The sequence below is a fragment of the Nerophis ophidion genome, linkage group LG14 (assembly GCF_033978795.1).
Source record: "Nerophis ophidion isolate RoL-2023_Sa linkage group LG14, RoL_Noph_v1.0, whole genome shotgun sequence".
Lineage (NCBI taxonomy): Eukaryota > Metazoa > Chordata > Actinopteri > Syngnathiformes > Syngnathidae > Nerophis > Nerophis ophidion.
The window spans coordinates 6,036,883-6,063,840 of NC_084624.1; the positions used below are offsets into that span (position 1 = coordinate 6,036,883).

The 26,958-nt window shown below is 41.6% G+C and overlaps 1 protein-coding gene across 3 annotated transcripts in view; it reads left to right on the top strand.

Moving 5' to 3' along the window:
* Positions 1-26,063, top strand: part of LOC133568025 (rho GTPase-activating protein 29-like) — a 142,198-nt gene extending 116,135 nt beyond the window's left edge. For all 3 annotated transcript variants that reach the window (XM_061919716.1, XM_061919717.1, XM_061919718.1), the window contains 7 exons: positions 3,434-3,532; positions 6,168-6,331; positions 6,412-6,600; positions 6,664-6,801; positions 14,863-15,101; positions 21,107-21,374; positions 24,750-26,063. In XM_061919716.1, the coding sequence (XP_061775700.1) occupies positions 3,434-3,532; positions 6,168-6,331; positions 6,412-6,600; positions 6,664-6,801; positions 14,863-15,101; positions 21,107-21,374; positions 24,750-25,715 (2,063 nt within the window). In that variant the 3' untranslated portion in view covers positions 25,716-26,063. The remainder of the gene's footprint in view (positions 1-3,433; positions 3,533-6,167; positions 6,332-6,411; positions 6,601-6,663; positions 6,802-14,862; positions 15,102-21,106; positions 21,375-24,749) is intronic.
* Positions 26,064-26,958: the final 895 nt, after the last annotated feature.

Consider the following 26,958-nt stretch of genomic DNA (forward strand, 5'->3'; position numbering starts at 1 on the left):
ACAGCCAGCAATGGTGCACAGGAAGGCGGGGAAGAAGAGGGGGAAAAGGCGGCCAAAATGTTCATAAGTCCCAATTGTGTCCAAAATACCTCCCCGGGTTCCAGTCCCACAAGTCCCGGGATACAAAAAATGTCCAAAACGCACCCAGCTAAGTCCCACGGGAAGAAAGGGGAAAAATGAGAAAAGTCGGCAAAAGTCCCCCATAGTTTTCAAAATTTCTACCAAGGTTTGAGTCCCAACCGGGTTCGAGGTTGAGTTTGAGTGCACACTCGAACCCGGGTGGGACTTTTGAACATTTCACCGACTTTTCTCCCCACCTTCCCGTGGGACTTTGCTGGGCGTGTTTTGGACATCTTGGGCATCCCGGCCGGCGGCGGAACTTGTGGGACTCGAACCTGTGTAGGTATTTTGAAAATTTTTGGGACTTTTGCTGACTTTTCCAACTTTAATCCCCTCCTCCCCATGGGACTCGGCTGGGTGTGTTATGGACATTTTGGGCATCCCGGGACTTGCGCGGCCATACATAAGATTGTATACTTGTTTTAAGTGTTTAGGTCCTAAATGATCTCAGTAATTTGACCCCCTTAACATGCTTCAAAACTCACCAAATTTGACACACACGTCGGTATAGCAAACCTTCCCAACATATTAAGCAACCAATCCCCCAAAAAGAAAATTGCGCTCTAGCGCCTCCTAGGAAAAAATTACAGACAAAACGGCATGTAACTTCTGTTAGGAATGTCATAGCGACATGAAACAAAATCTCCTATGTAGGTCTGACTTGGACCCAATTTTCATACACTCACTTCTTTCAGCAAAAATCTACAGGAAGTTGGCAAAAACCCCTTCAAAATCAAATTTTCGCAAAAAATGCAATTTTTGCCTCTTTGCGCTGTAATTTGACCCCTTTTAAAATGCTTCAAAAGTCACCAAACTTGGCGCACACATAAGGACTGGCGAATATTGCGATCTAATGAGAAAAACCAAACCCCAAAACTCAAAATTGCGCTCTAGCGCTATTTTTGAATAAAACACTGAAAAAACTGCTCCTAGGAAGAAAACACAGACAAAACTGTTTGTAACTTCCGGTAAGAATGTCGGAGGGACGTGAAACAAACACCTCTATGTAGGTCTCGCTTAGACCTACATTTCATAGTTTGACAACCCCCAACAAAAATCAACAGGAAGTTTGCATTCCCCCCTTCAAAACCCAAGTTTTGTAAAAACCGGTCACCTTTCTTCAAACATTATCTCCTCTGAGTGCGTTTGTTGTTTTGGCTTCAAGCTCGCACAGGAGAGAAATTGAACCTTTCTGATTAAAAGTATCGAACAGAGTTTTGATAAGTTCTCAGGTTTTGATTTTACGCGCCTTCAAAGAACCCCTGTGCAAAGTCTCCTAAAAAATGTCATTTTTGCCTCTTTGAGCTGTTATTTGACCCCCTTAAAATGCTTCTAAACTCACCAAACTTGACACACACATCAGGTCTGGCAAAAATTGCGATCTGATGAAAAAAACCTAACCTCAAAACTCAAAATTGCGCTCTACCGCCCCCCTAGGAATACAACACGGACAAACTGCTCCTAGGAAGAAAACACAGACAAAACTGCTTGTAACTTCCGGTAGGAATGTCAGAGAGACATGAAACAAAAAAACACTATGTAGGTCTCACTTAGACCTACATTTTAATAATTAACATACTTTAGGAAAAATCAACAGGAAGTTTGATATTTTCACTTCAATACAACAACTGCATTACTTTCACAATGCATTAGATTCTCAAAATAGTGGCTCCAAGGCGTCTTCTGACGCTTATCCGGCCGTGGGTCTCGGGGGCAGCGGCCAAAGGCGGACCCGACCAACTCTGCTTGCAGCTTTAATTCGGGACCGCAATGTCCCTTTGGTACAATAGGGACAGAGGACCCTATTGTATTTCGTATTCTGCACCTTCGCGCCATAATTTGGCCCCCTTAACATGCTTCAAAGCTCACCAAATTTCACATACACATCGGTATGGCAAACCTTCCCAACTTATTTAGCAACCAAACCCCCCCAAAAAAATTGCGCTCTTGCGCTTCCTAGGGAAAAAAAAAACACACTACTTGTAACTTCCGTTAACAATGTCGTAGAGACATCAAACAAAAACCTCTATGTAGGACTGACTTAGACCTACATTTTATAATTTTACCTTCTAGGGCAAAAATCAACAGAAAGTTGGCAAAAACCCCTTCAAAACAAAATGTTCCTAAAAAATGCTATTTTTGCCTCTGTGAGCTGTAATTTGACCCCCTTAAAATGATTCAAAACTCACCAATTTGGACACACACATCAGGACTGGCAAAAAATTGCGATCTAATAAAAAACCAAACCCCAAAACTCAAAATTGCGCCCTAGCGCAATTTTGGAATAAAACACAGAAAAAACTGCTCCTAGGAAGTTACAGACAAAACTCCTTGTAACTTCCGGTAGGAATGTCGGAGAGACATGAAACGAAAACCTCTATGTAGGTCTCACTTAGACCTACATTTTAATAAATGCAATCCTTCAGCAAAAATCTACAAGAAGTTGGCAATTACCCCTTCAAAACAAAAGTTTTGTAAAAACCTGTCACCTTTTTTCAAACATTATCTCCTCTGAGCGCGTTGGTCGTTTCGGCTTCAAACTCGCACAGGAGAGCGATTGAACCCTTCTGATTAAAAGTTATTCACAGAGTTTTAATAACTGCTCCGGTTTTGATTTTAGGCGCCTTCAAAGAACCCCTGCACAAAGTTTCCTAAAAAATTGAATTTTTGCCTCTTTGAGCTGTAATTTGACCCCCTTAAAATGCTTCAAAGTGCAAATTAAAGCTCTCCTATGCAAAGCGAAAGCCATTTATCAACAACATCCAGAAACGCCGAGCTGTAATTTGACCCCTTTAACATGCTTCAAAACTCACCAGATTTTACACACACATCAGGACTGGCGAAAATTGCCATCTAATATAAAATCAAACCCCAAAAATCAAAATTGCGCACTAGTGCCCCCTAGGAAAAAACACAGACAAAACTACTAGTAACTTTCGTTAGGAATGTCGTACGGACATGAAACAAAAACCTCTATGTTGGTCTGACTTACACCTACATTTCATACACTCACTTCCTTCAGCAAAAATCAACAGAAAGTGTGCAAAAAACCCTTCAAAACAAAATTTTCCGCAAAAAATTATTTTTTGCCAGTGTGTCGATGTTAAGATATTACGCAGAGTTGGTAAGTCTATCTGTTTGCTAATAGAAGATGCATGGATAGTACCTACTAACGCTTATCTGGGTTTGGGTCGCGGGGGCAGCAGCCAAAGGCGGACCCGACCAACGCTGCTTGCAGCTTTAATTTTTTCTTGTTTTTGAACACTGACTTTTTTGCAGTGTGCACTAAAAGACCCGATATGTCTCATCACAGGTGACTTCAAGCGACGTCTGCCCAGGACCCCCTCCACTGGCACCATGTCTTCCGCAGACGACCTGGATGAGAGAGAACCTCCGTCGCCTTTAGACAACGGTAAGACTAGTCCCTGCTGGCTCAGTTCTTCTCAAATATTTTCTTCTGGAGTCACAGAAGACTTTCATGAAGATGTTCCCGGCCTTCAGCTGAGGCAGATCCTGACCTTCTCTTCTGTTTATTCGTGAGGGTGTTCTGTGAAAGTAATGCTAGGGACCATCCGTAACGGGAGGCCATGTTTTGAGCTGGTGTTCCGTTGTGGAATTCTCTCCCTGCCACGTGGGAGGCTCGGTTTTCCATCCCCGGCCAGTGCAATAAACATAAGTCTCCAGTGGTCCCGTGGTTGGAATTCTCACCGCTGTGGCCCAGTTACAATTGCAGGTCAGGGAGCTTGCTTGTACAGTCAAGTCATTGTTTCTGGAGCTCAATCTTTTGGAGTAGACCAGGGGTCGGGAACCTTTTTGGCTGAGAGAGCCATGAAAGCCAAATATTTCAAAATGTATTTCCGTGAGAGCCATATCATGTTTTTTAACACTGAATACAACTAAATGCGTGCATTTTTAAGTAAGACCAACATTTTTAGAGTATAAAAAGTCTCTTATTCTTTTTAATAACATTGTTATTCCGAAGCTAACCAATAATAAATCAAATGTCATGTCTGTTGATCGTGTTTTTGTTTGGCCATGTGCTGTTTGTCCTTTGGACTCTTTAAGTTCCTGTTTTTTTCCACTCCCTTGTCTGGTTTCCTTGTTTACTCATTTTGTCCACCTGTCTCTGGTGGACAAAACGCCCGCTCACCTGCTTCCCGGGCAGTATTTAAGCTTGTCTTTGCCAGGCAGTCGACCAATGTGATCTTTTCTTGCTCTGTGCTGACTTGTTTCATGCCTTTGCCATAGTTTCGTGCTTCATGCCATGCCAAGTCAGTTTTGTTTGATTTATGTTCATAGTCTGTTTATGCGTTAGCTTTCTTCCTTAGCCCAAGTTGTGCTAAGGATTTTTTGTTTGTATCTTTTTTTAGTTTAAATTAAGTCCATGTTTTTACTTAAATGCCATGTCCCGAGTAGTCTGTCTGCCTTCCCCCCATCGTGACATAAAATACTTCTCACCATTAATGCGACTTCTTGAACAGGTGCGGTAGGAAACGGATGGATGGATTTAAATGCATGAGAATGTTTTATATTTTGAACGTTATTTTTAGCACTGTGAATTAACTCATAATTATCGTGTTAAGCAATGGCAGCTAAGATTTATCTGAGAGCCAGATGCAGTCATCAAAAGAGTCACATCTGGGTCTAGAGCCATAGGTTCCCTACCCCCGGAGTAGACTCTGGACCGTGGGCAGCTTTAAAGGGAGAATACTGGACCATAGTGGTACAGACCCTTTACTCTGACATCCCACCAATTAACAGACAAGTATCCTATAAGTCAGGCCTGGGCAATTATTTTGACTCGGGGGCCACATTTAAAGAAATAAATGTGTCTGGGGGGCCAGTATATTTATTTGTAGGAAAACTAATACAAAACCTCACAATAATGTTTGATTGAATGCTAAAAACCTTGTGATAGACCGCCTTAAAAAACATAATTTTAGATTTTTCTATGAAGGACATACTTGCCAACCTTGAGATCTCCGATTTCGGGGGGTGGGGCGTGGTTAATCAATCAATCAATCAATGTTTATTTATATAGCCCCAAATCACAAATGTCTCAAAGGACTGCACAAATCATTACGACTACAACATCCTCGGAAGAACCACAAAAGGGCAAGGAAAACTCACACCCAGTGGGCAGGGAGAATTCACATCCAGTGGGACGCCAGTGACAATGCTGACTATGAGAAACCTTGGAGAGGACCTCAGATGTGGGCAACCCCCCCCCTCTAGGGGACCCGAAAGCAATGGATGTCGAGCGGGTCTAACATGATACTGTGAAAGTTCAATCCATAGTGGCTCCAACACAGCCGCGAGACTTCAGTTCAAAGCGGATCCAAGACAGCAGCCAGAGTCCCGTCCACAGGAAACCATCTCATTCGGAGGCGGATCAGCAGCGTAGAGATGTCCCCAACCGATACACAGGCGAGCGGTCCATCCTGGGTCTCGACTCTGGACAGCCAGTACTTCATCCATGGTCATCGGACCGGACCCCCTCCACAAAGGAGGGGGGGACATAGGAGAAAAAAAGAAAAGAAGCGGCAGATCAAGTGGTCTAAAAAGGAGGTCTATTTAAAGGCTAGAGTATACAGATGAGTTTTGAGGTGAGACTTAAATGCTTCTACTGACCTTAGGGCACGTCCGACCGGTAGGAGGCCATGGGGAAGACCCAGGACACGTTGGGAAGACTAGTCTGGTCTGGGAATGCTTCGGGATCCCCCGGGAAGAGCTGGATAAAGTAACTGGGGAGAGGGAAGTCTGGGCTTCCCTGCTTAGGCTGCTGCCCCCGCGACCTGACCTGGGATAAGCGGAAGAAGATGAACGGATGGATATTCCGATTAATGCATTATCGGGGACGGCGTGGCCGTGCCAGCAAACTGAGGGTTCCTGGTTCAATCCCCACCTTGAGCAAGACACTTCACCCTTGCTCCTGTTGGGTGCTGGTTAGGGCCTTGCATGGCAGCTCCCTCCATCAGTGTGTGAGTGGGTCAAGTAGAAAAGCGCTATACAAGTATAACCCATTTACCCATTATGCAAATTTGCAGGTCTGGCAGAGATGGTGACGGAGACGGCAAGCTCTCCCGGCCCTTTCCGAAACACTCAAATGTCCAAAGCCGCCCAAACGCACAAGCTGAGGAAGCTCCGAGCACCGTCCAAATGTCGGGAGTGCGACAGCCTGGTGGTCTTCCACGGGGCCGAGTGCGAGGAGGTACCGGCTCTCATTTAGGGACGTCCCGCGCCTTCAGCAATGTGTGACGTCAACTTTTTTTTTCTTCTTCTTCCTCTCAGTGCTCTCTGGCCTGCCACAAAAAGTGTCTGGAAACGCTGGCCATCCAGTGTGGACATAAAAAGCTGCAAGGCAGGTTGCAGCTCTTCGGCATCAGCTTCGCCCAGGCGGCTAAGAACAGCGCCGACGGGATCCCCTTTATCATCAAAAAGTGCACCTCCGAGATAGAAAGCCGCGCCCTCAACATCAAGGTAGGACGATGTCCGTCTCTGCGGATGCGGAGCAGAAGTAACATCTTATTTTTTCTTTCCTAGGGCATTTACCGTGTGAACGGCGCCAAGTCGCGCGTGGAGAAGCTCTGCCAGGCGTTCGAAAACGGCAAAGACTTGGTGGAGCTGTCTGACCTCTCGCCGCACGACATCAGCAACGTCCTCAAGCTCTACCTGAGACAGGTCAGTTCTTCTTATGGACGTAGGAAACTCAATATATACATAACACCTGTAACCAGGTTCCATAATAGCACCGGTGCCAACGTAAACAGTGGAAACCAGACTGGAAATAGAAGCTACCGTATTTCCGGGTATATAGTATGCACCTGACTAGAATTACTGCCGGGTCAAACTCGTTTCACAAAATAATTAGCGCATGCTTAGTATTACTGCCGGTTCAGGATTAACGCCGGGTCAAACTCGTTTCGCAAAATATTATTTTTATTAGCGCATGTCTCGAATTTCCGCCGGGTCAAACTCGTTTTGCAAAATATTTTTTTTATTAGCGCATGTCTAGAATTTCCGCCGGGTCAAACTCGTTTCGCAAAATATTATTTTTATTAGCGCATGTCTCGAATTTCCGCCGGGTCAAACTCGTTTCACGAAATATTATTTTTATTGGCGCATGTCTCGAATTTCCACCGGGTCAAACTCGTCACGTCACGGGTGACACTTCCCCTGTCATCATTTTCAGAATAAAAAATGCAAAAATGAGGGGTATTTTACTTGAACTAAGCAAAATTATCTGCTAATAGAACAAGAACATTTGGCTTGTCAAGAATTTCCAAAACAAGTGAAATCAGCTAACCTCAATGAACCCCAAAATACCTTAAAATAAGTATATTCTCACTAATAATGTCATGTTCTGTGGTCATGTTTTGTTTCGTTATGTTCTGTTGGTTTAAGACTCTTTTTAGTTCCTGTTTTGTCACCATGATGACCGATTAGTTCACCTGTACTCATGTGGACTCCCGCGCTTGATTTGTTTAGTACTCACGCACCTGTATTAATCATGTCACTATTATTTGAGCTTGTAGTTGCCAGGCAGTCATTGTTGTTGCTCCATGCTTTGTTCACTCTGGTTATGTATCGCTCTGCTCATTTCCTTCTAAATAAGTTTTGTTTATTCATGTCACGTTTAGCGAGTCTTTTGTTTCATATCCATAGTTTTGCCTTTGTGGTAGTTTTGCCAAGTTTGTTCTCTGCCTTGTGCGCGCCTTTAGTTTGCACTTTTTTTTTAATAGATAAAATAAAAAATATCTTTACCTTCACGCCATGTCCCGTCACCTTCCTTTGCATTCCGGGAAAACAAACCACACCTTTGCCCCCGTTTTGACAAATAACTGTACTATTATATGAGTACGTATTATCTATTGTTTCATTAAAAATAAAACGGCAAAGTCCATTTGGCTGTCGTCTCTTTTAATATGAGACACAATTGTGTCAAAGTCATGAATTGTGTTTTTCATGCTTGAAGTAAGAAATTATTACTTTAAAACAGTAGTTTTATACTTGTGAGTGTTGATGTTCTAGTTTCAAGCATGTTTTACTCAATATAGGTCATCAAAGCTGTAATATCTTACTGAGATCATTTAGGACCAAAACACTTAAAACAAGTAAAAGACTCTAACATACAAACCCCGTTTCCATATGAGTTGGGAAATTGTGTTAGATGTAAATATAAACAGAATACAATGATTTGCAAATCATTTTCAACCCATATTCAGTTGAATATGCTACAAAGACAACATATTTCATGGCTGCAACACGTGCCAAAGTAGTTGGGAAAGGGCATGTTCACCACTGTGTTACATCACCTTTTCTTTTAACAACACTCAATAAACGTTTGGGAACTGAGGAAATTGTTGAAGCTTTAAAGTGGAACTATTTCCCATACTTGTTTTATGTAGAGCTTCAGTCCTTCAACAGTCCGGGGTCTTGTTGTCGTATTTTACGCTTCATAATGCGCCACACATTTTCCATGGTAGACAGGTCTGGACTGCAGGCAGGCCAGGAAAGTACCCGCACTCTTTTTTTTACGAAGCCACGCTGTTGTAACTCGTGGCTTGGCATTGTCTTGCTGAAATAAGCAGGGGCGTCCATGATAATGTTGCTCGGATGACAACATATGTTGCTCCAAAACCTGTATGGACCATTCAGCATTAATGGTGCCTTCACAGATGTGTAAGTTACCCATGCCTTGGGCACTAATGCACCCCCATACCATCACAGATGCTGGCTTTTGAACTTTGCGCCTGTAACAATCCGGATGGTTATTTTCCTCTTTGTTCCGGCCACAGTTTCCGAATATAATTTGAAATATGGACTCGTCAGACCACAGAACACTCTTCCACTTTGCATCAGTCCATCTTAGATGAGCTCAGGGCCCAGTGAAGCCAGCGGCGTTCCTGGGTGTTGTTGATAAATGGGTTTTGCTTTAAATGGGTTGTACTTGTATAGCGCTTTTCTACCTTCAAGGTACTCAAAGCGCTTTGACACTACTTCCACATTTACCCATTCACACACACATTCACACACTGATGGAGGGAGCTGCCATGCAAGGCGCCAACCAGCACCCATCAGGAGCTAGGGTGAAGTGTCTTGCTCAGGACACAACGGACGTGACGAGGTTGGTACTAGGTGGGAATTGAACCAGGGACCATCGGGTTGCACACGGCCACTATTCCACTGCGCCACGACGTCCCCATATAGAGTTTTAACTTGCACTTACAGATGTAGCAACCAACTGTAGTTACTGACAGTGGTTTTATGAGGTGTTCCTGAGCCCATGTGGTGATATCCTTTACACACTTATGTCGGTTTTTGGTGCAGTACCGCCTGAGGGGTCAAAGGTCTGTAATATTATCGCTTATGTGCAGGGATTTCTCCTGATTCTCTGAACCTTTTGATGATTTTACGGACCGTAGATGGTAAAATATGTTGTTTTTGTAGCATATTCAACTGAATATGGGTTGAAAATGATTTGCAAATCATTGTATTCTGTTTATATTTACATCTAACACAATTTCCCAACTCATTCGGGGTTTGTTTAATCTGCTTTGTGAGAAGAATTATCTTATCAGACAGAAAATAAGCAAATATCACCCTTATTTGAGATATTTAATCTTACTTGGATTTCACTTTTTGCGGTGTACCAGTGAGGCATAACACATAACTTGCAAAGTAGTGAGTTGTTTATTTTAGTTGTTCAAAAAAATAACTCGGTCCAAAGATTTCAGCGTTTAAAAGTACTTTTTTAAAAACATTCAACAATACATGAGCAAATAATGATAACATGATCATTTTGGTCACCATAGCCATTTTATGACATTTTCAGCATTGGTACATCGCTACAAGAGACTGAATGTTGGAATCTCTGTTACATCATCTCTGTGGTGTTTGCATGTTCTACCCGCCCTGGTGTGGGTTGTCCACCACACCGCAAAACACTCTAAATTGAGACTCCAAAGCCTGGTGTGTACTCTCGCGTCACATAACTCGCGTCTCCTCCTCTGACGACGACGACGGGTCTTGTTTGATTTATAGTTCTTCCGTGGGTGGGGGGTTGGCGCCAGAGTATATTCCAGGCTTAAATTGTCCGTTAGTATGAATGACATGTGACTAGTCGAGGGTGGACCCCACCCATGCTTGCCAACCTTGAGACCTCCGGTTTCGGGGGGAGTATATTTACAGCTAGAATTCACCAAGTCAAGTATTTCATATATATATATATATATATATATATATATATATATATATATATATATATTAGGGGTGAGGGAAAAAATCGATTCGATGACCGATTAGTTCACCTGTACTCATTTGGAGTCCCGCCCCTGATTTTTTTAGTACTCACGCACCTGTATTAATCATGTCACTATTATTTAAGCTTGTAGTTGCCAGGCAGTCATTGTTGTTGCTCCATGCTTTGTTCACTCTGGTTATGTATCGCTCTGCTCATTTCCTGCCGAGTAAGTTTTGTTTATTCATGTCACGTTTAGCGAGTCTTTTGTTTCATATCCATAGTTTTGCCTTTGTGGTAGTTTTGTCAAGTTTGTTCTCTGCCTTTTGTTAGCACTTTTTTTTTGTATAGATAAATTAAAATATATGTTCACCTTCACGCCATGTCCCGTCACCTTCCTTTGCATTCCGGGAAAACAAACCACACCTTTGCCCCCGTTTTGACAAATAACTGTACTATTATACGAGTACGTATTTTCTATTGTTTCATTGAAAATAAAACAGCAAAGTCCATTTGGCTGTCATCTGTTTTAAAAATGAGACACAATTGTGTCAAAGTTATGAATTGTGTTTTTCATGCTCGAAGTAAGAAATTATTACTTTAAAAAAGTTGTTTTATACTTGTGAGGGGAAAAAATCGATTCGAATACGAATCGCGATTCTCAAGTTGTGCGATTCAGAATTTATTCTCATTTTCAAAAAAAATCCAAATTTTGGGGGGGGGATTTTTTTTTTTTACAATCCAACAAAACACTACACAGCAACACCATAACAATGCAATCCGATTCCAAAACCGAACCTGACCCAGCAACACTCAACAACTGCAATAAACAGAGCAATTGAGAGGAGAAACAAACACCACACAGAACAAACCAAAATGAATATTATCAACAACAGTATCAATATTAGTTATAATTTCAGCATAGCAGGGATTAAAAATCCCTCGTTGACATTATCATTAGACATTTATAAAAATAATAAAAAATAACAATAGTGTCACAGTGGCTTACAACACACTGTGTCCAATGTTTTCACAAAGATGAAATAAGTCATATTTTTGGTTCGTTTAATAGTTAAAACACATTTACATTATTGCAATCAGTTGATAAAACATTGTCCTTTAGAATTATAAAAGCTTTTATTTAAAAAAAAATCTACTACTGTGCTAGCATGTCAGCAGACTGGGGTAGATCCTGCTGAAATCCTATGTATTGAATGAATACAGAATCCTTTTGAATCGGGAAATATATCGTTTTTGAATAGAGAATCGCATTGAATTGAAAAAAAATCGATTTTAAATCGAATCGTGATCCCAAGAATCGATATTGAATCGAATCGTGGGACACCCAAAGATTCGCAGCCCTAATACCTACCCAGGTTCGAGTCCCACCCGGGTTCGAGTGCCACAAGTCTTAAGACTTGTGGCACTCGAACCTGGGTGGGATTTTTGAACATTTTACCGATTTTGTCCAATGTTTTCACAAAGATAAAATAAGTCATATTTTTGGTTCGTTTAATAGTTAAAACAAATTTACATTATTGCAATCAGTTGATAAAACATTGTCCTTTACAATTATAAAAGCTTTTATTTAAAAAAAATCTACTACTCTGCTAGCATGTCAGCAGACTGGCGTAGATCCTGCTGAAATCTATGTATTGAATGAATACAGAATCCTTTTGAATCGGGAAAAATATCGTTTTTGAATAGAGAATCGTGTTGAATTGAAAAAAAATCGATTTTGAATCGAATCATGACCCCAAGTATCGATATTGAATCGAATCGTGGGACACCCAAAGATTCGCAGCCCTAATACCTACCCAGGTTCGAGTCCCACCCAGGTTCGAGTGCCACAAGTCTTAAGACTTGTGGCACTCGAACCTGGGTGGGATTTTTGAACATTTTACCGATTTTGTCCAATGTTTTCACAAAGATAAAATAAGTCATATTTTTGGTCCGTTTAATAGATAAAACTAATTTACATTATTGTAATCAGTTGATAAAACACTGTCCTTTACAATTATAAAAGCTTTTATTTAAAAAAAATCTACTACTCTGTTAGCATGTCAGCAGACTGGGGTAGATCCTGCTGAAATCTATGTATTGAATGAATACAGAATCCTTTTGAATCAGAAAAATATCGTTTTTGAATCGAGAATCGTGTTGAATCGAAAAAAATCGATATATTATCGAATCGTGACCCCAAGAATCGATATTGAATCGAATCGTGGGACACCCAAAAATTCGCAGCCCTAATACCTACCCAGGTTCGAGTCCCACCCGGGTTCGAGTGCCACAAGTCTTAAGACTTGTGGCACTCGAACCTGGGTGGGATTTTTGAACATTTTACCGATTTTGTCCAATGTTTTCACAAAGATGAAATAAGTCATATTTTTGGTTCGTTTAATAGTTCAAACAAATTTACATTATTGCAATCAGTTGATAAAACATTGTCTTTTATCATTCTAAAAGCTTTTTACAAAAATCTACTACTCTGTTAGCATGTCAGCAGACAGGGGTAGATCCTGCTGATATCTATGTATTGAATGAATACAGAATCCTTTTGAATCAGAAAAATATCGTTTTTTAATCAAAAATCGTGTTGAATCGAAAAAAATCGATATATTATCGAATCGTGACCCCAAGAATCGATATTGAATCGAATCGTGGGACACCCAAAGATTCGCAGCCCTAATACCTACCCAGGTTCGAGTCCCACCCAGGTTCGAGTGCCACAAGTCTTAAGACTTGTGGCACTCGAACCCGGGTGGGATTTTTGAACATTTTACCGATTTTGTCCAATGTTTTCACAAAGATAAAATAAGTCATATTTTTGGTTCGTTTAATAGTTAAAACAAATTTACATTATTGTAATCAGTTGATAAAACATTGTCCTTTACAATTATAAAAGCTTTTATTTAAAAAAAATCTACTACTCTGTTAGCATGTCAGCAGACTGGGGTAGATCCTGCTGAAATCTATGTATTGAATGAATACAGAATCCTTTTGAATCGGGAAAAATATCGTTTTTGAATAGAGAATCGTGTTGAATTGAAAAAAATTGATTTTGAATCGAATCGTGACCCCAAGTATCGATATTGAATCGAATCGTGGGACACCCAAACATTCGCAGCCCCAATACCTATCCAGGTTCGAGTCCCACCCAGGTTCGAGTGCCACAAGTCTTCAGACTTGTGGCACTCGAACCTGGGTGGGATTTTTGAACATTTTACCGATTTTGTCCAATGTTATCACAAAGATAAAATAAGTCATATTTTTGGTTCGTTTAATAGTTAAAACAAATTTACATTATTGCAATCAGTTGATTAAAACATTGTCCTTTACAATTATAAAAGCTTTTTTTTTTTTAAATCTACTACTCTGCTAGCATGTCAGCAGACTGGGGTAGATCCTGCTGAAATCTATGTATCGAATGAATACAGAATCCTTTTGAATCGGAATTATATCGTTTTTGAATCAAGAATCGTGTTGAATCGAAAAAAATCGATACATTATCGAATCGTGACCCCAAGAATCGATATTGAATCGAATCGTGGGACACCCAAAGATTCTCAGCCCTAATTATATATATATATATATATATATATATATATATATATATATATATATATATATATATATATATATATATATATACAGACATAAGACCTTCAGTGAATTCAAGCTATATATATATATATATTTATTTTATACGTATATATATATATATATATATACATATATATATATATATATAAGTAATACTTTAATTTCAGTGTTCAAGCTATATATATATATTTATCTTATTTTACTTATATATATATATATATATATATATATATATATATAAGAAATACTTGAATTTCAGTGTTAATTTATTTACACATATACACACACATAACACATTTCTTCACATTGTTGAGTTAAGGGTTGAATTGTCCATCCTTCTTCTATTCTCCGTCACTATTTTTCTAACCATATGCATGTACAGTAGATGGCAGTATTGCCCTGTTTAAGAGTGTCACAACATTGCTGTTGACGGCAGACGAACTGCTTTACGGGTAGACAAAAACGTGACGGCTGTTGTTGTGTGTGGTTTTACCACGCTGGGAGGAGGTTAATGAAACTGCCTAACAATAAGAAACCAAGAACTTGCCATCGATCATTCTACAGTTATAACGTCATTGGGCAGACACGCTGTTTATATTGTGGAACAGCGGATTAGTTTCAAGAGAAAATTTGTTTTCGGGAGAGGCGCTAAATTTCGGGAGTCGCCCGGAAAATCCGGGAGGGTTGGCAAGTATGACCCCACTTCTCTTAAAAACTCAGCTGGGATAGGCTCCAGCTTACACATGACCCCGGTTTAGAAAATGTATGCCGAGTCGTAGCGACCCCCAGATTACATGCCAGTGAGCTGGATGATAACAGAGCCATCTGATTGGACGAGACGGTATGAAATAGTGCTTTGATGTTTTAGTAACAAAAACACATTGTTTTGTGTGCAGTTACCAGAGCCGCTAATCCTTTACCGCCACTACAACGACTTCATCGGCCTGGCCAAGGAGTACCAGAGGGCGGTGGTGGAAGAGGCCGACGCCCTGCAGAGCGCACAGGTGGAAGGGGAGAAGCCCAGCAGCCCGAGCGTCCACCTCAACCGTGCGGTCCTGCGGATCAGGGACCTGCTGCGTCAACTGCCCGCCGCCAACTACCGCACTCTGCATTACCTCATAGCGCACCTGAACAGGTACGGACTTATCCCACGAACACTACACTGCAAAAAGTGACATCTAAGTAAGGTTAAATATATCCAATAAGTGTGATATTTGCTTCTTTTCTGTCTGATAATATAGAGTGGGGCAAAAAAGTATTTAGTCAGCCAGCGATTGTGCAAGTTCTCCCACTTAAAATGATGACAGAGCGTCTGTAATTTTCATCATGAGAGACAGAATGTGAAAAAAAAATCCAGGAATGTATTTGTAAATGATGGTGGAAAATAAGTATTTGGTCAAGTATTCAACGCTCTCACTGATGGAAGGAGGTTTTGGCTCCAAATCTCACGATACATGGCCCCATTCATTCTATCCTTAACACGGATCAATCGTCCTGTCCCCTTAGCAGAAAAAACAGCCCCAAAGCATGATGTTTCCACCCCCATGCTTCACAGTAGGTATGGTGTTCTTGGGATGCAACTCAGTATTCTTCTTCCTCCAAACACGAGGAGTTGAGTTTACACCAAAATGGATACATGGATGATACAGCAGAGGATTGGGAGAATGTCATGTGGTCAGATGAAACCAAAATAGAACTTTTTGGTATAAACTCAACTCGTCGTGTTTGGAGGAAGAAGAATACTGAGTTGCATCCCAAGAACACCATACCTACTGTGAAGCATGGGGGTGGAAACATCATGCTTTGGGGCTGTTTTTCTGCTAAGGGGACAGGACGATTGATCCGTGTTAAGGAAAGAATGAATGGGGCCATGTATCGTGAGATTTGGAGCCAAAATCTCCTTCCATCAGTGAGAGCTTTGAATGCTTGACCAAATACTTATTTTCCACCATAATTTACAAATAAATTATTTAAAATTCCTGGATTTTTTTCCCACATTCTGTCTCTCACAGTTGAAGTGTACCTATGATGAAAATTACAGACCTCTGTCATCATTTTAAGTGGGAGAACTTGCACAAATAGTGGCTGACTAAATACTTTTTTGCCCCACTGTAATTCTTCTCACTAAGCAGATTTTATGTTTGAGTGTTTTACTCTTTTTTAATGGTTTAGGTCCTAAATGATCTCAGTAAGATATTACAGCTCGTTGCTGAGATTTGATGAGCTATATTGAGTAAAACATGCTTGAAACTAAAATATCAACTGTTGCAAAGCTGTGTCATCAACACTCACAAGCATAAAACTACTTTTTTAAAGTAATAATGTCTTACTTCAAGCATGAAAAAAAAAAAAATCATGATGCTGAACGCATATCAATATGTCAAGATATTGGCACTAGCATTTACTTAAAGGCCTGCTGAAATGAGATGTTCTTATTTAAATGGGGATAGCAGGTCCATTCTATGTGTCATACTTGATCATTTCACGATATTGCCATATTTTTGCTGAAAGGATTTAGTAGAGAACATCCACGATAAAGTTTGCAACTTTTGGTCGCTAATAAAAAAGCCTTGCCTGTACCGGAAGTAGCAGACGATGTGCGCGTGACGTCACGGGTTGTGGAGCTCCTCACATCTGAACATTGTTTACAATCATGGCCACCGGCAGCCAGAGCGATTTGAACCGAGAAAGCGACAATTTCCCCATTAATTTGAGCGAGGATGAAAGATTCGTGAAAGAGGAAAGTTAGAGTGAAGCAAAAAAAAGAAAAGGCAACTGCTACAGGCAGCGGTAGTCGGAGCGATTCAGATGTTATTAGACACTTTTACTCGGATATTTCTGGAAAATCCCTTATCTGCTTATTGTGTTAATAGTGTTTAAGTGAGATTGTAAAGTCATATCTGAAAGTCGGATGGCTGCGGTGAACGCCAGTGTCTCTGAGAGAAGCCGAGGAGCCAAGATCACAGCTGCCTTTTTGAGCTGCAGGAGGAGGTCGCGTAATCCACCCTAGTCTCTGGTAAGAGCCGACTTAATATCACAATTTTCCCATCCAAAAACTTGCTGGTTGACGTAGAGAAACATGTTCGCTTGACCGCTCTGTGTTAAAGCTTCACAACAAACAAACACCGGCTGTGTTTCGGTTGCTAAAGGCAGCTGCAATCCACCAACAGCATTCTTCTTTGACGTCTCCATTATTAATTGAACAAATTGCAAAAGATTCAGCAACACAGATGTCCAAATTACTGTGTAATTACGCGATGAAAAGAGACGACTTTTAGCCGTGTGTGTTGCTGGGCTAATATGTCCTCTACAACCCGAGACGTCACAAACACGCATCATCATTTTGCGACGTTTTCAACAAGAAACTCCGCGGAAAATTTAAAATTGCAATTTATTAAACTAAAAAGGCCGTATTGGCATGTGTTGCAATGTTAATATTTCATCATTGATATATAAACTATCAGACTGCGTGATCGCTAGTAGTGGCTTTCAGTAGGACGTTAAGAATATTTTTCAACATCCATTTATCCATTTAATACCGCTTGTCCCTTTTGGGGTCACTGGAGCCTATCTTAGCTGCATTCAGGCAGTAGGCGGGGTACACCCTGGACAAGTCTCCACCTCATCGCAGGGCTATTCTTCAACATATTGAGCAAAACAGTGTATTTTAAGTGCACTTGTTATTAGTGAGAATATACTTATTTTAACATATTTTTGGGTTAATTGAGGTTACTAATTTTACTTGTTTTGGAGAGTCTTGACAAGCCGAATTTTCTTGTTCTATTGGCAGATAATTTTGCATAGTTCAAATAAAATACCCCTCATTTTTGTATTTTTTTTTCTTGTTTTTGAACACTGACTTTTTGCGGTGTAGAAAGAAGTTTCGTGCAGTCAAGTTCTTACACTGCAAAAAGTCAGTGTTCAAAAACAAGAAAAAAAATACAAAAATGAGGGGTATTTTATTTGAACTATGCAAAATTATCTGCCAATAGAACAAGAAAATTCGCCTTGTCAAGACTTTCCAAAACAAGTCAAATTAGTAACCTTAATGAACTCAAAAAAATACCTTAAAATAAGTATATTCTCACTAATAACAAGTGCACTTATCTTGGTGGAAAATAAAACAAAAACCTTTTTGCTCAATATGTTGAAAAATATTCTTAAATGAAGTAAATGCTAGTGCCGTTATTTTGACTTAATGATACGCATTCGGCATCAGGATTTTTTTTTGTTTTTGTACTTGAAGTAAGAAATTATTACTTTAAAAAAGTAGTTTTATACATGTGAGTAGAGATTGATAGATTGATTGATTGAAAAATCGACTAACACCATATGTTAAATTAAACCATAAGAAGTAAGCCTTGTTCAGTTTAAGATCAACAAATTGACCAATTATAGTCAATTACCTTCTCTGTGAATTACATAATCTACGCCTTGTTGCCTCAACATTTTGTCAACCATCCTAGAAAACAAAAAACTACAAAACACAGTTCAACAAAAAATATAAAATAATGGGAAAAAAAACAACCTTTATGTTACAGGACTGTGCTAATAACAAATTATTGCCGATTTTCAGCATTATTTTGAGACCAATTGAAGCATTATAGTATTCATAATATCAATCAATCAATCAATCAATGTTTACTTATATAGCCCTAAATCACTAGTGTCTCAAAGGGCTGCACAAACCACTACCACATCCTCGGTAGGCCCACATAAGGGCAAGGAAAACTCACACCCAGTGGGACGTCGGTGACAATGATGACTATGAGAACCTTGGAGAGAACCTCAAATGTGGGCAACCCCCCCCTCTAGGGGACCGAAAGCAATGGATGTGGAGCGGGTCTAACATGATACTGTGAAAGTTCAATCCATAATGGATCCAACACAGTCGCGAGAGTCCAGTCCAAAGTGGATCCAACACAGCAGCGAGAGTCCCGTTCACAGCGGAGCCAGCAGGAAACCATCCCACGCGTAGGCGGATCAGCAGCGCAGAGATGTCCCCAGCCGATACACAGGCAAGCAGTAAATGGCCACCGGATCGGACCGGACCCCCTCCACAAGGGAGAGTGGGACATAGAAGAAAAAGAAAAGAAACGGCAGATCAACTGGTCTAAAAAGGGAGTCTATTTAAAGGCTAGAGTATACAAATGAGTTTTAAGGTGAGACTTAAATGCTTCTACTGAGGTAGCATCTCGAACTGTTACCGGGAGGGCATTCCAGAGTACTGGAGCCCGAACGGAAAACGCTCTATAGCCCGCAGACTTTTTTTGGGCTTTGGGAATCACTAATAAGCCGGAGTCCTTTGAACGCAGATTTCTTGCCGGGACATATAGTACAATACAATCGGCAAGATAGGATGGAGCTAGACCGTGTAGTATTTTATACACAAGTAGTAAAACCTTAAAGTCACATCTTAAGTGCACAGGAAGCCAGTGCAGGTGAGCCAGTATAGGTATATATGTATGTATATATGTATATAAAGGTATATACAGTATAGGTATATATGTATGTATATATGTATATAAAGGTATATACAGTATAGGTATACATGTATGTATATATGTATATAAAGGTATATACAGTATAGGTATATATGTATGTATATATGTATATAAAGGTATATACAGTACAGGCGTAATATGATCAAACTTTCCTGTTCTTGTCAAAAGTCTAGCAGCCGCATTTTGTACCAACTGTAATCTTTTAATGCTAGACATGGGGAGACCCGAAAATAATACGTTACAGTAATCGAGACGAGACGTAACAAACGCATGGATAATGATCTCAGCGTCTTTAGTGGACGGAATGGAGCGAATTTTAGCGATATTACGGAGATGAAAGAAGGCCGTTTTAGTAACGCTTTTAATGTGTGACTCAAAGGAGAGAGTTGGGTGGAAGATAACACCCAGATTCTTTACCGAGTCGCCTTGTTTAATTGTTTGGTTGTCAAATGTTAAAGTTGTATTATTAAATAGAGGTCGGTGTCTAGCAGGACCGATAATCAGCATTTTCGTTTTTTTGGCGTTGAGTTGCAAAAAGTTAGCGGACATCCATTGTTTAATAGAGCTGTCCGATAAATGCTTTAAAATGTAATATCGGAAATTATCGGTATCTGTTTCAAAATTCCCCCCGCGACCCTGAAAGGGAATAAGCGGTAGGAAATGGATGGATGGATGGATGTTTCAAAATGATCAGTATCTGTATCGAAACGCCGCTGTTTACACGGACGTAGGGAGAAGTACAGCGCGCCAATAAAGGCCTCACAAGTGAATGTGAGGCATACTTGGTCAACAGCCATACAGGTCACACTGAGGGTGGCCGTATAAACAACTTTAACACTGTTACAAATAGGCGCCACACTGTGAACCCACACCAAACAAGAATGACAAAACACATTTTGGCAGAACATCCGCACCGTAACACAACATAAACACAACAGAAGAAATACCCAGAACTCTTCCGGGACGCTACAATATACATCCCCCGCCCACCTCAACCTCCTCATGCTCTCTCAGGGAGAGCATGTCCCAAATTCCAAGCTGCTGTTTTGAGGCATGTTAAACAAAAATACTGCACTTTGTGACTTCAATAATAAATATGGCATAACTTGAGTTGATTTATTTTGGAAAACCTTGTTACATTGTTTAATGCATCCAGCGGGGCATCACAACAAAATGTGTTCATTCCATGACTGTACATATCGGTATCGGTTGATATCGGTAATTAAGAGTTGGACAATATCGGCCAAAAAAGCCATTATCGGACATCTCTACTTGTGAGTGTTGATGATACAACTTTGCAACAGTTGATATTCTAGTTTCAAGCATGTTTTACTCAATATAGCTCATCAAATATAATAATAGTAATATCTTACTGAGATCATTGAGGACCAAAACCCTTAAAACAAGTAAAACACTCTAACATAAAATCTGCTTAGTGAGAAGAATCATCTTATCAGACAGAAAATCAGCAAATATCTCCTTTATTTGAGGTATTTCATGTCACTTAGATGTCACTTTTTGCAATGTGGTGGAAGTAAAACTAGTCCGATTTCCTCAAAGTGTACAGGAAGTGGCCCCATCTTGTTCATTCAAAACCTGCTCTCGTCACGCAACGTTTGGACTTTGTTTGTCACAGAGTGGCCGAGCAGGCGGAGGAGAACAAGATGACGGCGAGCAACCTGGGCATCATTTTCGGCCCCACGCTGGTCAAACCCCGGCAGGCCGAAGCCGAGGTGTCCTTGTCCTCCTTGGTGGACTACCCCTACCAGGCGCTCATGGTGGAGTTGCTGGTGCGACACTTCCAGGTGGTGTTTGGCGGCTCGGACGCCTCCACCAGGCTGACCTCCCAGGAGAAGCTGCAGCGGCTCAGCAGACACTCCGCTTCTTTGATGGACATTAAAGAGGTGAGGATGTCATCGCTACATTAAAATATATTTCTATATATATTATATATTGTAACGTCCCGGAAGAGTTAGTGCTGCAAGGGATTCTGAGTATTTTTTCTGTTGTGTTACAGTGCGGATGTTCTGCCGAAATGCGTTTGTCATGCTTGTTTGGTGTGGGTTCACAGTGTGGCGCATATTTGTAACAGTGTTAAAGTTGTTTATACGGCCACCCTCAGTGTGACCTGTATGGCTGTTGACCAAGTGTGCCTTGCATTCACTTGTGTGTGTGAAAAGCCATAGTAAGGCACGGCCCCAATATTGTTGTCTGGGAGGGGCAGTGAAATTCGGGTATTACTCCGGCATAGCTCGGTTGGTAGAGTGGCCGTGCCAGCAATTTGAGGGTTGCAGGTTTGATTCCCGCTTGTGCCATCCTAGTCACTGCTGTTGTGTCCTTGGGCAAGACACTTTACCCACCTGCTCCCAGTGCCACCCACACTGGTTTAAATGTAAATTTAGATATTGGGTTTTACTATGTAAAGCGCTTTGAGTCACTTGAGAAAAGCGCTATATAAATATAATTCACTTCACTTCACTGTTGTGTTTATGTTGTGTTACGGTGCGGATGTTCTGCCAAAATGCGTTTGTCACTCTTGTTTGGTGTGGGTTCACAGTGTGGCGCATATTTGTAACAGTGTTAAAGTTGTTTATACGGCCACCCTCAGTGTGACCTGTATGGCTGTTGACCAAGTATGCCTTGCATTCACTTGTGTGTGTGAAAAGCCGTAGATATTATGTGATTGGGCCAGCACGCAAAGGCAGTGCCTTTAAGGCACGGCCCCAATATCGTTGTCTGGGTGGAAATCGGGACAAATTCGAAAGAATGGTTGCCCCAAGGATATTTTCGGGAGGGGGACTGAAATTCGGGAGTCTCCCGGGAAAATGGGGAAGGTTGGCAAGTACGACTGGGAGACGCAACCGCTCTGTACTTCTCCCTACGTCCGTGTGCCACTCCTTAGAGCGGCGTTTTAAAAAGTGATACATCTTACTTTTTGAAACCGATACCGATAATTTCCAATATTAAATTTTAAAGCATTTATCGGCCAATAATATCGGCAGCCCGATATTATCGGACATTTCCCTACCATTTTGCTCACAAGTAAGAAATATTCTCTAGAACCTATTAAAAGGATTGTGTTGTTGACAATGAGGTAATGTTCATATGTGACACAATCATAAAGTAAGAGTTGGGAGGGGGGGTAGAGAGTAGCAGGGGGTATATATTGTAGTGTCCTGGAAGAGTTAGTGCTGCAAGGGGTTCTGGGTATTTGTTCTGTTGTGTTTATGTTGTGTTACGGTGCGGATGTTCTGCCAAAATGTGTTTGTCATTCTTGTTTGGTGTGGGTTCACAGTGGGGCGCATATTTGTAACAGTGTTAAAGTTGTTTATACGGCCACCCTCAGTGTGACCTGTATGGCTGTTGACCAAGTATGCCTTGCATTCACTTGTGTGTGTGAAAAGCCGTAGATATCATGTGATTGGGCCGGCACGCAAAGGCAGTGCCTTTGAGGTTTATTGGCGCTCTGTACTTTTGAAACGGATACCGATAATTTCCGATGTTACATTTTTAAAGCATTTATCGGCCGATAATATCGGCGGTCCGACATTATCAGAAATCTCTATTAAATACCTAAATATCTTTTTTGATTGTTTGATTAAAACTTTTATTTCAAACACCGTTTCCATATGAGTTGGGAAATTGTTTTAGATGTAAATATAAACAGAATACAATGATTTGCAAATCCTTTTCAACCCATATTCAGTTGAATATGCTACAAAGACAACATATTTGATGTTCAAACTGATAAATAATCAATAACTTTAGAATTTGTTGCCAGCAACACGTGACAAAGAAGTTGGGAAAAATGGCAAAAAATACTAATTAAGTTGAGGAATGCTCATCAAACACTTATTTGGAACATCCCACAGGTGTGCAGGCTAATTGGGAACAGGTGGGTGCCATGATTGGCTATAAAAGCAGCTTCCATGAAATGCTAAGTAATTCACAAACAAGGATGGGGCGAGAGTCAGCAATTTGTAAGCAAATTGTCGAACAGTTTTAGAACAACATTTCTCAACAAGCTATTGCAATGAATTTAGGGATTTTACCATCTACGGTCCGGAAAATCATCAAAAGGTTCAGAGAATCTGGAGAAATCACTGCACGTAAGAGATGATATTACGGAACTTTGATCCCTCAGGCATCAAAAACCGACATCAGTGTGTAAAGGATGTCACCACATGGGCTCAGGAACACTTTGTAAAACCACTGTCAGTAACTAACGTTGGTCGCTACATTTGTAAGCGCAAGTTGAAACTTGACTATGCAAAGCGAAAGCCATTTATCAACAACACCCAGAAGCGTTGCCGGCTTTGCTGGGCCCGAGCTCATCTAAGATGGACTGATGCAAAGTAGAAAAGTGTTCTGTGGTTTGACAAGTCCACATTTCAAATTATATTTGGAAACTGTGGACGTGGTGTCCCCCGGAACAAAGAGGAAAATAACCATCCAGACTGTTATCGACGCAAAGTTCAAAAGCCAGCATCTGTGATGGTATGGGGGTGCATTAGTGCCCAAGGCATGGGTAACTTACACATCTGTGAAGGCACCATTAATGCTGAAAGGTACATACAGGTTTTGGAGCAACATTTGTTGTCATCCAAGCAACGTTATCATGGACGCCCCTGCTTATTTCAGGAAAAAAATGCCAAGCCTCGTGTTACAACAGCGTGGCTTCGTAGTAAAAGAGTACGGGTACTTTCTTGGCCCGTCTGCAGTCCAGACCGGTCTCCCATGGAAAATCTGTGGCGCATTATGAAGCGTAAAATACGACAACAAGACCTTAAGCTGTACATCAAGCAAGAATGGGAAAGAATTCCACTTTCAAAGCATCAACAATTAGTTTCCTCAGTTCCCAAACGTTTAAAAGAAAAGGTGATGTAACACAGTGGTGAACATGCCCTTTCCCAACTACTTTGGCACGTGTTGCAGCCATGACATTTTAAGTTAATTATTTTTTGCAAAAAAAAAATAAGTTTTAGAGTTTGAACATCAAATATGTTGTCTTTGTAGCATATTCAACTGAATATGGGTTGGAAAAGATTTGCAAATCATTGTATTCTGTTTATATTTACATCTAACACAATTTCCCAACTCATATGGAAACGGGGTTTGTAGTAGATTGCACAGTACAGTACATATTCCATACAACTAGCCACTAAATGGTAACACCCGAATAAGTTTTTCAACTTTACGTTAATCCATTCATGGTAGCTACCTACCCAAATGTAGGATTGCATCATGAGGTTCACCCTCGCATGTTTGTCTTCCTTCAGAGTGCCAAAGTGTACAAGAGGTTCTCCTCCGTCATCCCATCCTCTCACATCCTGGATGAAGTCCAGGAGGTCCAGCCAGGCGCCGACAGGAGAGAATCCTCAGAGGGACTCAACGGCGTCGCAGAGATCGAGAGGTCCGACCTGGTCCCCAACCGTCCCGGTTCTGCCAGCTCCTCCCTGCCGCCAAAGGTCCACCTCCGAGCTCACCGCCCCCGCCTGGCGTCTCGGCCCATCAGCATGCCGCTGGAACGCCTGATAAGCGAGCGGAGCGACAGGAACCCCGCGGCCGAAGCGGACTCGGCCGAGCGCCTGGACCCCGCGGTGGAAACGATCAAGGAGGTGTCGGAACCGCAGTGGTCCGCCGGCTCGTCCCGCGTCAGCACCTGCTTCATCACGCCGTTCATCGACACCCAGGCCTTGCAGAGGCGGACGTGGGACAGGAAGTACAAACATTACGACGTCACCCCCCGGACCGCCATGATCGTGGCCAAGCTGCCCAACGCCACGACCGGAGGGGCGTCGCCCACGACCGCCCGCCCCGCGCCAAGTACTATTAGCACCGTGTTCCCCAATAACCCTTACGCCGCTTGGACTTCCAAGCCAGACAATGACGGCGACTCCTCCCCGCTAACGCTCAGACCGCCGAGAACTTTGCAGCCCCCACCGGAGACTTTCTACAAGCCCCCCGTCACCGCCAGCAGCAAAGTTTGGACTCTCCCCGACTGGACGAGCACCGCCGCCGCCAATCAACCTCCCTCCCCGTTCCCCCCTAAGCTCCAGACACAGGACTCCACCGACAGCGCCATCGACCCCGGGGTCACGACCTCCGCCTCGCTCTCGCCCCCCCAGTCGCCGCTGCCCAGCAGCCCCGACGACCTCGGCCCCGGCGAGACCAAACCCGTCTACCAAAGATTGCGGCCTCGGCGGCTGCAGGAACTGGAGCACAGGGAGGCACACTTTGTCTGACCTTTTTCTTCCAGCAAACCCCCACCATGAAAGTGTTCTAAGTACTAATAATATATTCTATACTTATCACTCTGGACAAAACCACTTTTCTTCTACTCCCACAACGCACTTAAAGCAGCTTTTAGTCTTTTTTTTGTACACATTTTGACCCCTTTTTTTTTAAATGTCGTAGTCTGATTGGTACCTCTGTTATGTAACCAGTATTTATCTTTTATTATTATTTTCCCCCCCCCTCGTTCTACTCTCCAAATCATTCCTTCGTACTTGCATGTTTGTTGCTCGTTTCCGTGAACTCGCAGACGACGGGCGGCAGTTCCCGCCGCAGATTAAAAAAAAATGACATTTTTATTTTTTGGGGTGTTTTTTTTATTATTTTTTTTTATTTCAATGATCTTAAAGGCCTACTGAAATGTTCTTATTCAAACGGGGATAGCAGGTCCATTCATACTTGATCATTTCGCCATATTGCCATATTTTTGCGGAAAGGATTTAGTAGAGAACATCGATGAGAAAATTCGCAACTTTTGGTCGCTAATAAAAAAGCCTTGCCTGTACCGGAAGTAGCAGACCATGTGCGCGTGACGTCACGGGTTGGGGAGCTCCTCACATCTGAACATTGTTTACAATCATGGCCACCAGCAGCTAGAGCGATTCAGACCGAGAAAGCGACGATTTCCACATTACTTTGTGCGAGGATGAACGATTCGTGGATGAGGAAAGTTAGAGTGAAGCACTAAAAAAAAAAAAAAAAAAGGGGACGGCTCCGGGCAGCGGCAGTGGGAGTGTTTCAGATTTAATTAGACACATTTAGTAGGATAATTCTGGAAAATCCCTTGTGTTAATAGTATTTTAGTGAGGTTCTAAAGTCATAGCTGAAAGTCGGATGGCTGCGGTGAACGCCGGTGTCTCTGTGTTTCGGTTGCTAAAGGCAGCTGCAATCCACCGCTTTCCACCAACAGCATTCTTCTTTGACGTCTCCAATTATTCATTGAACAAATTGCAAAAGATTCAGCAACACAGATGTCCAAATTACTGTGTAATTATGCGATGAAAAGAGACGACTTTTAGCCGCGTGTGTTGCTGGGCTAATATGTCCGCTACAACCCGAGATGTCACAAACACGCGTCATCATTCCGCGACGTTTTCAACAAGAAACTCCGCGGGAAATTTAAAATTGCAATTTAGTAAACTAAAAAGGCCGTATTGGCATGTGTTGCAATGTTAATATTTCATCATTGATATA